Source organism: Octopus sinensis, linkage group LG14 (assembly GCF_006345805.1).
Source record: "Octopus sinensis linkage group LG14, ASM634580v1, whole genome shotgun sequence".
In the NCBI taxonomy this organism is placed as follows: Eukaryota; Metazoa; Mollusca; class Cephalopoda; order Octopoda; family Octopodidae; genus Octopus; species Octopus sinensis.
In genome coordinates this window covers 20,764,533-20,778,180 of record NC_043010.1, presented here as the reverse complement: position 1 = coordinate 20,778,180, position 13,648 = coordinate 20,764,533, and the positions used below count along the sequence as shown (strand labels likewise).

Sequence of the window (13,648 nt, the reverse complement as noted above, 5' to 3'; positions counted from 1 at the left end):
AACAGTTTTCGTACTTTTCTGTCAAGATCACATATTTCGGTAATTGACCAGTTAACGATATTGTAACTAACTGTATGTCACGACAGGTACGGCTAAAGCATTGATCGCTTCGATCTTGTTTCTCGCATTCAGCTCTGTCTTGAGTATTGCTCTTACTTTGTGATAACATGCTCTCCTGAATTATTATTATTATTATTATTATTATTCTATGTTTGACTTTTGCTTTATATTTGTACAAGTTGGCTCCAAGTCTCACCCAGAGACCTCAAGAGACAACAGGGTTGGAAGTTCATGTTGTTGTTATGCCTAGTGTGCCATATATTTGGGGGGTGGGGATGTTGTACTAATGAATGTCTAAAAAAAAAAAGTTTTTTTTTTTTTTTTTTTTTTTAAACCGAAAATTATGGTTGTTTTAAACCTTGAGGTTACATAGAGAGTATTATTATTATTATTATTATTATTATTATTATTATTATTATTATTATTATTATTATTATTATTGTTGTTGTTGTTATTATTATTATTATATTATTATTATCATTATTATTATTACTAGTATTATTATTATTATTATTATATTATTATTATTATCATTATTATTATTATTATTATTATTATACTTACCTCGTTTGTTCCGAAATCGATGTCATTGGAGTTGTCACCCTAAGGCGGCGCGCCGCTGGCATAAATGACAGCGCGCCGGGCGAAATGCCCAGCGGCATTTTGTCTGTTTTTATGTCCTGAGTTCAAATTCTGCCGAGGTCGACTTCGCCTTTAATCCTTTCGAGGTCGATAAATAAAGTACCAGTTTCGCATTGGGGTCGATGTAATCGACTTAAATCCTTTTGTCTGTCCTTGTTAGTCCCCTCTATGTTTAGCCCCTAGTGGGCAGTAAAGAATTATATTGGATTTGTCACCGCGGCTATCAGCTTCAGCGTTGTCTTATTGCTGTTGTTGTTGTTGTTGTTGTTCTTGTTCTTAATCTTGTTGTAGCTGTTCCTGCTTTTGTTGATGTTCTTGTCCTTATAGTAACCATTCCTGTTTTTACATATTTGCTGTCAAGATTTCTATATCGGTTACCAAACCGTAATTCAGAAGAAATCACTTGTTACTCTCTTTGCAATATTCCGTACGTGAGGTAATTTTTTTGCAGCCAATAGTCACACGTTGTTGTCGCTTTGGTATTTTCCTTGTAGGTATTGCATAAACACCAGTCGGTCTTGAAGAGTAGGACGTATGGAAGGAAAGACTGAAACAAATACAAGAAATATATTTTTCTTAGTCCTTGGCCATAATGAGATGAAGAAGAAGAAGAAGAAGAAGAAGAAGAAGAAGAAGAAGAAGAAGAAGAAGAAGAAGAAGAAGAAGAAGAAGAAGAAGAAGAAGAAGAAGAAGAACAAGAACAAGAACAAGAACAAGAACAAGAAGAACAACAACAATAACAACAGCAACAACAACAATACTTTTTATTGGCCACCAGGGCCGAACACACAGCATAAAGAACGATATGCTGACGAGGGACAGTGGGGTTAAACGTGTAACCAGCAAAAAACACAGCAATTAGCAAGGAGATTAAACCATAAACATACTTCCCCAATAGGGGTGAGTTCCACCAAGAGGTGACCAAAGGAACTTCACACACTTTGGACCCCTAACATCAAAGACACCTCAGGTAGGCATTCCTCTTCTCCTCATTCCATCTGGCCTACAAGCGCACACTTAGAGTAGGCCTATTCACACGGGCCATTCTTGCCGCATTCACCCACCATTCAGCCAACTTACTGGGTGACAGCACCTCTCCTTCCAGCTTCACTTTCCTTTTTAGGTGGAACCTGAAAAAAAAATCAATGACGCCTTGGCCGAAGAGGAAGGTACGCGTCTTCAACCCTTTCAATCGCATCCATCACACAACCTCTTTTGCCATAGCGAGCAGACAGAGAAAAACTTGCCTGTCCTCCCCGGCCAAAGGAAGGAGGCGGGGCGACCTTCACAATGGACTCAGACGATAGCTGTATCCGTCCTACACGTGACAATAACTGTTCGACAAAGCTCCACAAGTCAGCAATGCGTGGGCACTGTACGAGAGCATGCAGAACGAAACATTCTTACATATTATGAGAGAGTGTAATAAGCTGGCTCAAAAAGCACAACAGAAAGGAGGCACGATAACGTGGCTAAGTCTGTTTACTGGAGACTCGGTGAAAAGTACGGTATGGACGCAGCACGGATATGGTACAAACATGAGCCAAAGGGTGTCACTGAGATCAGCTCGGAGATCAGCTAATATCATGGTAGATAAAGGAAAAAAGGAAACAAAGAGCATAGATATTCTGATCTACTCTAGGCACAAGGCCCTAAATTTTGGGGGAAGTGGCCAGTCGATTACATCGACCCCAGTACGCAACTGATACTTAATTTATCGATCCCCGAAAGGATGAAAGTTAAAGTCGGCCTCATCGGAATTTGAACTCAGAACGTAGCGGCAGACGAAATACTGCTAAGCATTTCGCCCGGCGTGCTAACGTTTCTGCCAGCTCGCAACCATCCAAGAGCCTAGATATCGCCATACTTGGAGATGCACGCGTAGATGACAAAGAGCTGGAAAAGACGAAATTGCAGGAATATGAGCAATGACGGGAGTAATTGTTACATTAGTAGTTCTAGAGGCACTCAGAGCAATGACAACCAGTTCGAGAAATATGTCGGAGAAACTGGAATTGACATGAGGGCAGTGCAGGCTCCAAAAAACAGCTCTATTTGGCACAGCTAGGATTTGGGTATTGGTGCTTTAAATCTCAGTCGACATTACTTTCTTTTTAGATAGTTTTTTTAATAAACTTTCTTAAAGCGTAGGTGATGGGGCGTTGAAAAAAGTGTTATCAAAAGAAATGGACGGCGATTGAAAGAATCTGAAAAGCACCGTATGATGTAACAACGCGCAACATGATGAAGGACGCCCAACGTGATGGCACACTGTAATGACGCCCAACGTGATGGCACACTGTAATGACACACAAAGTGACGGCACACTATTTAATGACAGTTAAGATAACATTAGTACGTGGAAACTAGTTACGGCGCGAACGGAGTGTTAGTTCCCGCTAATCTAAGGGAGCCGGACCCATTAAGGTCATGTCTCCAAGGTGTCCCCCAATTGTTTATGATATGTTACCTTTTGTGAGGATTGAACTCGGAACTTTGGTTGATCTTATTTCTTTGAATTGTGGTGTATATCGCCACCACAGGAGTTGCATTGTAGATTTATTTCGAAGTGGGTTTCCCCTCTACTGCGTTTATGACGCATAAAACGATAACACTTCCCATAATGATACACAACACGATAGCAATGTATTTCATGATGCATAACATGTCAGCTTTGCATGAGACATGAGACACGCTATAATGATAGATCACATAATGACACACTACACGATGACGCATCACATTACACAATGACACACCACACAATGACAAGCTCGGCACACGCCATGAAGGCAAATTAAGTAACGATAAAATATTTAACCATATAGTAAAGATCCAAAAGATATAAAAGATATTAGAAAAGATTATTGAACGGTTTTCTTTCAGGTGAAAAAATGGTTCGTCCAAATATTTTCGTTTGGAATAAATTTTATTTTTATTTGCAAAAGTGAAGAATTAGAAACATATTCAGCAATCCCTCGACTATCGCGGGTGCTACGTTTCAAAACCTCCCACAGAAATAATTAAAATCTAAAAAGACATAAATACATATCGGCCGCAGAAACCCGCGATATACTGAGGAGTCCACGATATAAATTTACATATATTAGCCAGAAAAATCCGCGATGTACTGCGTGCGCGATAGGTGAGCTGCGATATGGCGTGAAATTACTGTAGTGAAATAATTAAGTTGGCGTTAGCATAAATACAATAAGGATATAGGACATCGGTATATACATGGGACATCTATATACAGTGAAGGCGTCTGGCTTAGTGTTTAGGGGCATTCGACACACGATTGTAAGGTCGTGAGTTCGATTCCTGGCGGCGCAATACGTCCTTCAGCGAGACACTTTATTTCACTCTGCTCCAGTCCACGCAGCTGGCAAAGATGAGTTGTACCAGTAATATAAAGTGGACCGGCCTTGCCACATTCTGGGTCACGTTGAATATCCCTGAGAACTATGTTACGGGTTTACGTATCTGTGGAGTGCTTAGCCATTTGCATATTGATTTTACGAACAGGCTGTTCCGTTGATCGGATCAACTGGAACCCTCACCGTCGTAACCGACGGAGTTCCCGTAGTATGTACAAACTGCAGCAGAAGAAACCGCCACATTTTATCCAGCTGTTGGGGTGGCGCCAGTGAAGTCAGGTAGATAGAAATGGTGTTTTCATGAAGCTAATGTTTTATTGTTCCTTATTTTTAGCTACCATTGTGGTTTGAGCTGTTGCAATCATGCATTTCCATTTGAAACGTTTGTCAGTCTATACAATAAGGCGGCGAGCTGGTAGAAATGTTAGCACACCGGGCGAAATTCGTCTGTCGTTACGTTCCGAGTTCAAATTCCGCCGAGGTCGACTTTGCCTTTCATCCTTTCGGAGTTGGTAAATTAAGTACCAGTTACACACTGGGGTCGATGTAGTCGACTTAATCCCTTTGTGTGTTCTTGTTTGTCCCCTCTGTGTTTGGCCCCTTGTGGGTAGTAAAGAAATATATACAACAAGGGTGGGGTGCTTTTTTCCGCAACCTGTATAAAAGTTATTATAGTGATTCTACGAATTTCTAAGGAAGAAAAGAACTGAAAACCTTGAAAAACGATGAAGAAAAGTTAAAAAGAACTACCGAACAAAATTATACTATTCAGAGGTTTTCACAAAACAGCAAACTTCCTAACTATGAAAATAGGTTTATGAATATGGAGGATTCGAGAAAAAACCACACAGAAAGAATTAAACTAGAGTGGACAAATAGCATTAAAATGTTAGTCAGAAATAATTATGCGGTGGGGAAAATACGGTTTTACTTCGGGATTACTTTTGTTTTCATTTTTTCCAGCATGTAAGGGAGATAACGTTATACATGTTCCGGTTTTATTAAGCCACCACAACGAAACATTTACTTCACAGAACTTGCAGAAGTAGGGTTGAGAAAATTCCTAATTGCGTGTACAATATTGCACATGTAGACATGATAATTTGATAATTAGATAATTAGACGTGATAATTAGCACATTTTATAAAATAAAATTACTGAAAGCTACACAGGGACGCCATCCCTATGAAAATCAATCTTTTATCTTCTATCATTTATTTGTTTCAATCATTTGACTGTGGCCATGCTGGGGTACTGCCTTGAAGAATTTTTAGTCGAATAAATCGATGCCGGTACTTATTTTTCGTTAAAGCCTGGTATTTATTCTATCGGACACTTTTGCTGAACGGCTAAGTTATGGGAATGCAAACACACCAACACCGGTCGTCAAGCGATGGTTGGGAATAAGCACAAAGACAAAGATACACGCACACACACACACACACGTGTGTGTGTGTGACGGGCCTCTTTCAGTTGCCATCTACGAAATCCACTCACAAAGCTTTGGTCAGCCCAAGAATATTGCAACAGAGACTTGGCCAGGATGCCACGCAGTCAGACTGAACCCGGAACCATGTGGTTGGGAAGCAAACTTCTTACTTCATTGTATTTAATCCATTCAAATTTTTTTTTTTTAAATACTAAATAAAAATAATTATGCGGAGAAGAAAAGACAAGAGTATTTGCGACAAATGCAGTCGGGGGATCAACTGTTTCCATGTTTATGCAACTCTACAATTGTCGATGAGGAAAATAGGCAAAAGAAAAAGTAATGTTCTTCAAAAATGCCAACCAAATAATCAAGTCTGAGCAATCACATTATTTCTGCTAATCATTCTTCTAAATCAGTGGTTCTCAAAATGGGCAGTATTTCCACCACCACCCCCTCGGGACGGTGGAAAGTTCCAGTGGGGCGTTGAAGAAAAATGGGGAGATGATAGGGTAGTGATTCATGTAAAAATGGGTTCGTTAGGCTAAGTTTTATTTGTGATATACAGTTGTTTTGAATTTGCTTCAGAAAGAAGTCTATGTTTGAGATGGTTTGTTAGGGTGGGGGCGCAAGGAATGTGGGTGGGTTATGTTCTTAATAAAGACTTGTGTATCGAGATTTTTGGTTTATAATTACCATGATTGTCTCGATAAGGGACATTAACCTGGTTGTTGGAATTAAGAAATGCCCTATTGGCATTTTTACGGAATATAATTTCCATTTAGAAGAACGATTAACAGAAAAAATGTGATTGCTCAGATTTGATTATTTGGTTGACATTTTTGTCAAGCCGAATTATGTTAACCTTTCGTTATAAGGGAAGCAAGTAACAGTTTTCTTCCTGTTGATAATGGAACAATCAAAGTTGGCGATTTGGCAGAATCGTTAGCAAGCCGGGAAATACGCTTAGCGGCATTTCGTCTGTCTTTATGCTCTAAGTTCAAATTCCGCCGGGGTCGACTTTGCCTTTCACATTTTCGGAGTCTCGATGCGATTAGTACCAGCTGAGCACAGAGGTAGAACTTGCTGGTCTTTTGTCCGAATTTCAAACCAACCAGTAATGTAAGTCAAACTTTCGAAAGTAAATTTGAATTTTGGAGAAAACCTACCCTCATATCCCTGTTTGCAAATATATTTCCAGCTCATCTATTGGTGATGTTAATTATTTTTAATAATTATTCAACTTAATGAAGCATGTCGACACAGAGAAGACTTTTGTAATTCAGAAAGTAAATGCTTTTCAAATGATCAATATATGAAATGATCAATGGATGGAATTAGAAAAGGAAGTTAGATTCGTGATACATCCAATATGCAAGTCAGACCCTCGAACAGAGAAAACATATTGACCTTATAGTCGCAGGTGATGTTGTGTGCTAAGAAGCCTGCATTCTAACCACGTGGCTTTGAGTTTAGTTGCACTGCATGGCATCATGGGCAAAGCGTTATAAGTGGATGTGATAGACGGAAGCCGAAAGAAGCCCGTCATATGCATGTGTGTGTGTGTGTGTATGTGTAGCGAGAGAGAAAGAGAGAGAGAGAGATGTGTGTGTGTGTGTGTGTGTGTGTGTGTGTGTGTGTGTGTGTGTGTGTGTTACCATCACCATTTGACAACCGGTGTTTGTTTGCTTACCTCCCCGTAACCTAGTGGTTCGCCACAAAGGGGCTGATAGAATAAGAACTCGGCTTTAAAAATAGAAGTCCGATTAAACTTTTAAAGCAGTGCCCCAGAATGGCCGCAGTCTAATTCCTGAAACGAGCAAAAACAAAGCAGAGGAAAAATATATTTATTCAAATTTCTTTTTGCGTACATCAATCAAATGATTGACAATGTTTGAATTTTGGACAAATAAGGAAAGGAACCCCCTATTTTCAGGATCGGTTGTTAAAGTACTTCTCTCCTCAAACAATGATTTTCTGCTTGTGTCAAAATAACAAAAAAACTAATTGTTAAAATAGATCGGGTGCCGAGGCAGAAATGAGAATTCAACGGTTTGCTTTAAAACCAGATTTGAAAGAGGTTTGTACAAAAATAAAACAAGGTTACTCTCTCATTAAAAAAATATTAAAGTACTTTTTGAAAACTTGTGATTGCTTTCTAAAACTGTAATTGGTGTAAAAACTGCGCCAGATTCCAGTAAAAACGAGGAAAGCTAAGAATAGTTATTGAGCATGTTATTCGTTAATTAGACAGAGATGTTCTTTGAATAGTGACTACGAATACGAGACAAAAACATCACTGGACGTGTGTGTGTTAGTGTGTGGGGATGCGTATGTGCGTGTCTTGCACGGAGACATCAGCGAAAAAAACGGCAACCAATGCCTCGATGCAAAATTACCTTGTGGTCCTTTTACTGCTGTATTTTTACAGGGAATCGCTAGTCCCTTTTGGCATTGTAAATTCAATGAACTAGTAAATGGTCAGTTGCAAACCTGTGACCTAGAGTGTTATGTAGAAGAAAAATATTGAAATGACAGACAGATAGATAGATAGATAGATAGATAGATAGATAGATAGATAGATAGATAGATAGATAGATAGATAGATAGATAGATAGATAGATAGATAGATAGATAGATAGATAGATAGAAAGATAGATAGATAGATAGAAAGATAGATAGACAAATAGATAGATAGATAGATAGATAGATAGATAGATAGATAGATAGATAGATAGATAGATAGATAGATAGATAGATAGATAGATAGATAGATAGATAGATAGATAGATAGATAGATAGATAGATAGATAGATAGATAGATAGATAGACATAGTAGGGGCAGTATTGCCTAGAGGATATAAAAATTCGCTTCACAGTTACGATAGCAGAACACATATCACACATCACGTGTTAGCCAATTATTGAACCAACGAACCCTCGTCGGCGTGGGACGGAGGTCCCCCCCACCTCCATCACCAGCCGGACGGTGATGTTTCTAATAACCAAACGACTCTTTATGTCAATTTGGATACATTTCTAATGTCTTGAGCTGAATTGTACGTGTAGGCACGTGTCCCTGAGTGTGCCTGTATATGCAAACAAATGCACATATATACACATATATACACATATATGCACACACACACACATAAGTACATATATATATGTATGTATAAAGGAAGATACAGAAAAAATATAGGTATATATATATATATACCAATTAAGGACTGAACACGAAAAGTGGACAGTCAACATGGTAGATATAGACGTCAAATCGCCATTCACCACAAAAGATTATGTTCTCAGATCAAACTCAACACAAAACCATAGCAATAAACAAGTGAAAAATATACGATATATATATATTCATCTATATATATATATATATTATATATATATATATAATATATATATATATATATACATACATGGACACGCACACACGCACACACACGTATATATATATATATATATTATATATATATATATATATATATTACAAATACATATATATATATATATATATATATCTGTTTGTTTCAATATATGAGGATATAGACATACACACATACACACGCACACATGTATGAATGAACAAATGAATGTATTTGTGCGTGCGCGTGTGTGTGTGCGTGTATGTGCTCGTATGTGTGTGTGCGTGAGTGTTTGTGTGTGCATGCATCTTTCTATGTACCTTTCCTCGTCACGCACTAAATATTCTGCACAAAAGCTTCATAAGTGTGTTAACCTTATGTCTTCACACAACACCAAGTTAAAGTCAAAACGCTAGACAAAGGCTGCAACTAACGAGACGAAACTACTCTCTCTCCCTCTCTCTCTGTATAGACAGATAGATAGACGGACAGATAGATACTTAGATATATATCTAAATATACAGCTTCCACACACACACACATCTATGTATATTTCTTTATTGGCCACAGGGACAGACAGTGCGTAACTGGTACTTTGCCTTCGTCGTTTGTTTATTTCCGTAAACCTGCCTTCGTCTTTTGTCTATTTTCATAAAGCTTCCCGTTACTTATATATATATATATATGACGGGCTTCTTTCAGTTTCCGTCTACTAAATCCACTCATAAGGCTTTGGTCGGCCCGAGGCTAAAGTAGAAGACACTTGCTCAAGGTGCCACGCAGTGAGACTGAACCCGGAACTATGTGTTGGTAAGTAAGCTACTTACCACACAGCCACTACTGCACCTATGTATGTATGTATATATATATATATATATATATATATATAATATATATATATATATATATATATATATATATATATATATATATATATATATATATATATATAGAGAGAGAGAGAGAGGAGAGAGAGAGAGAGAGAGAGAGAGAGAGAGAGAGAAATAAGAAAATGGAGGGGATCAGTCGGTGGTATTCATCAACTTTTAGACATTATATTATGTCAATTTATTATTTATTTACTAAAATGACAATTACAACAATATACGTACATATATAACATATTATGCTTTACATATATAATATATAAAGATACCAATGAATAGAAATTAGGAGAATATCTTACAACTGTTTTAGCCAAGAGGCAAAAATACCTCATTCTACCTTTATCCCTCCAGTAGATGAAATTGAAGTACTTTGGTGTTTCTCTAGGCTTCGTCAGAGATTTTAGAAAGTACATAAGGCTAAGTTATAAATATAAATACACACACATATGCATACTTATAATATACATACATATACATTGCTGAGACCCCCTTCGATCATGACTGACCATGGGATTGCACAGTCCGGGCAAGGTTGTTTATGGAAGACTAGCAGTCATCCATGCATACGGTGAAAATATTTAATATACGAGGGGCGTTCAATAAGTAATGCCCCTGACCCACTTCCCATAGCAGTAGAGCAACGAAACTTGGCACAGTTATTAGTCTTTTTCTACATAGGAACCACCCAGAGTTATGCATTTCTCCCATCGTTTGATGTGGCTCTGGAGACCGTTTTTGTAGAAGAACCCAGCTTGGTCCTCCAACCTCAACGTGACTTCAGAAATCAAGGCTGCATCATCTGGGAAAAGCTTTCCTTTCAAAAACAACTTCATGACTGGGAAGAGGTGAAAATCAGAGGGTGCAAGGTCAGGAAAGTAGGGTGATGGGGGAGGAGTTCATAGCCATACGCCTGTGCTTCTGATCTGGCGACAAGCGAGTTGTGGACCGGAGCGTTGTCCTGCAGGAGGAGGATGCCTTTGCTGATCTTGCTCCGCCTCTTGATTTTGATAACTTCTCTTAATTTCCTCAAAAGTGAAGCATAATAGGCTCCTGCAATTGTGGTACCCTTTGCCAGGAAATCTGTCATCACTACTCCGTCCTGGTCCCAGAAGATTGTGAGCATGACCTTGCCAGGGGAGGGCTGCACCCTTGCCTTCTTTGGAGGGGGTGAGTCACGGTGCTTCCACTGCATTGACTGGGCTTTGGTCTCTGGATCATCGTGATGGACCCAGGTTTCATCCTGTGTAATCAGTCTTTTGAAAAATTTTGACTGATCTTCTTGGCACATCTCCAAATTCACCCTCGAGCACTCGACGCGTTCTTGCTTCTGGAAAGGCGTGAGCAACCTGGGAATCCATCTGGCAGACACCTTTTGCATATGCAAATGGTCATGAATGATAGTTTCCACAGACCCGGTACTAATCTTGACCTCATGGGCTATTTGGCGAATAATTATGCGTCGATCTTCCAAAATGGCAGCCTCAACTTGACGGACAGATGCCTCATCAATGGCAGAAGGGGGCGATCAGATCTGGGAGCTGTTTCCACAGAGTTCCGACCATGTTTGAATTCACGATGCCAGCGTTTTACAAGGTCATATGATGAGGCATCATCACCATAAGTTACTTTCATTTCATCAAAAGTCTCCCGTGGTGTGCGTCCTTTCAAATACAAAAACCAGATCACTGCTCGACACTCAACAGGCTCCATTTCACACTTGACTCAGTTCAAACACCTGTAAATCAGAAACCACAATTAGTTCAGAGCTGTAATTCGCCTCTTAATCTATAGAGATATAAATAAGTGCACATGTAAAATTTCAGCTAGATCAAACAACTGAAATGGGTCAGAGGCATTACTTATTGAACGTCCCTCGTAATACGTATGAGAGGTAAATTATTACAAATTTATTATAAAAAAACATTTATACAACATTATATGTATAACTCTAACTATGTGAATCATTAATATATTTACTGACTTATATGGGTACTATATGGTTAAAATACATGCCGGAAACCAGTTGGACCAAACTCAAACAAGGGACAAAACATCAAAGTGACCTTATACCTCAGCTGTAGAAATGAGATATTTTTGCCTCTTGGCTAAAACAGCTGTAAGATATTTTCCAAATTTCTATTCATGTATGTTAAATATTTTAATAATTACTGGTATCTTTTCATATTATATATGTAAAGCATAATATGTTATACATGTATGTATATTGTTGTAATTGTAATTTTAGTAAATAAATATACATAAATACATATACCTACACTTACATGTACATACATATTTGCATGTATATGCATACACAATGTATATGCATACACATTATTATTATTATTATTATTATTTTTATTATTATTATTATTATTATTATTATTATTATTATTATCATTATTATTATTATTATTATTATTATATTATTATTATTATTATTATTATTATTATTATTGAGTGAGCGAGCAGAGCATGCCATCAAAGTGACACTGGGGTAAAATATACGAAGCCCAGTATACCCATCATGACTACACGTCTGATAAGGGTACACCAGGCACATGCATCACAACCATATGTGCGCGACATGGTGATCTCATATCAAGATAAACAGCACATGACCTTGCAGGTAGAGCCCAGTTAGAATTTTCTTCAGATCGAGTAACCCATCCCGCTCAAAAGGTCCCTGAATAAGGGTTGTTTAAGGACGTTGAACGAAACACCCATGTTTCTAGAGGTGAATTATTCAAACCCCAAAGAATCCTTCTCAACACATGGGTATGATGCTCCCCCACTACTTCTGCTCGTGATCAGAGATGCACATATCGTCAGCCACTAAGGGACATGCTCAACTGGTTAAGGTCAAACAACTGACAAGCAAATCTGTGGTATTGAGCAGAATACTTGCTGTAGCCCATCTTTTATACCAAGACAAAACAATGTACATGATAACACTTCCAATCAGTTAAGATCAGAAGCCATGAGAGCCACTGCCTACACATACATATATATATATATATATGTATATATATATATATATTATATATATATATACATATATTTTTCCGCTCAAACATACTCGTAGATACATACGTATTATACAAGGGACGTTCAATAAGTAATGCCTCTGACCCACTTGCAGTTGTTTGATCTAGCTGAAATTTTGCATGGGTAATCGTTTATATCTCTATAGATTAAGAGGCGAATTACAGCTCTGAACTAATTGTGGTTTCTGATTTACAGATGTTTGAACTGAGTCAATTGTGAAATGGAGCCTGTTGAGTGTCGAGCAGTGATCCGGTTTTTGTATTTGAAAGGACGCACACCACGGGAGACTTTTGATGAAATGAAAGTAACTTATGGTGATGATGCCTCATCATATGACCTTGTAAAACGCTGGCATCGTGAATTCAAACATGGTCGGAACTCTGTGGAAACAGTTCCCAGATCTGGTCGCCCCCTTCTGCCATTGATGAGGCATCTGTCCGTCAAGTTGAGGCTGCCATTTTGGAAGATCGACGCATAATTATTCGCCAAATAGCCCATGAGGTCAAGATTAGTACCGGGTCTGTGGAAACTATCATTCATGACCATTTGCATATGCAAAAGGTGTCTGCCAGATGGATTCCCAGGTTGCTCACGCCTTTCCAGAAGCAAGAACGCGTCGAGTGCTCGAGGGTGAATTTGGAGATGTGCCAAGAAGATGAGTCAAAATTTTTCAAAAGACTGATTACACAGGATGAAACCTGGGTCCATCACGATGATCCAGAGACCAAAGCCCAGTCAATGCAGTGGAAACACCGTGACTCACCCCCTCCAAAGAAGGCAAGGGTGCAGCCCTCCCCTGGCAAGGTCATGCTCACAATCTTCTGGGAC

General features: G+C 38.5%; 1 protein-coding gene across 3 annotated transcripts in view; it reads right to left on the bottom strand.

Moving 5' to 3' along the window:
- Positions 1–5,310, bottom strand: part of LOC115219011 (potassium voltage-gated channel protein Shaw-like) — a 106,296-nt gene extending 100,986 nt beyond the window's left edge. Inside the window, exon 1 of one of the 3 annotated variants that reach the window (XM_036508728.1) lies at positions 5,284–5,310. In XM_036508728.1, the coding sequence (XP_036364621.1) occupies positions 5,284–5,293 (10 nt within the window). In that variant the 5' untranslated portion in view covers positions 5,294–5,310. Of the gene's footprint in view, positions 1–624; positions 773–5,283 lie in introns of those variants that run through there. The other 2 variants (XM_036508727.1, XM_036508726.1) reach the window with 2 other exon arrangements.
- Positions 5,311–13,648: the final 8,338 nt, after the last annotated feature.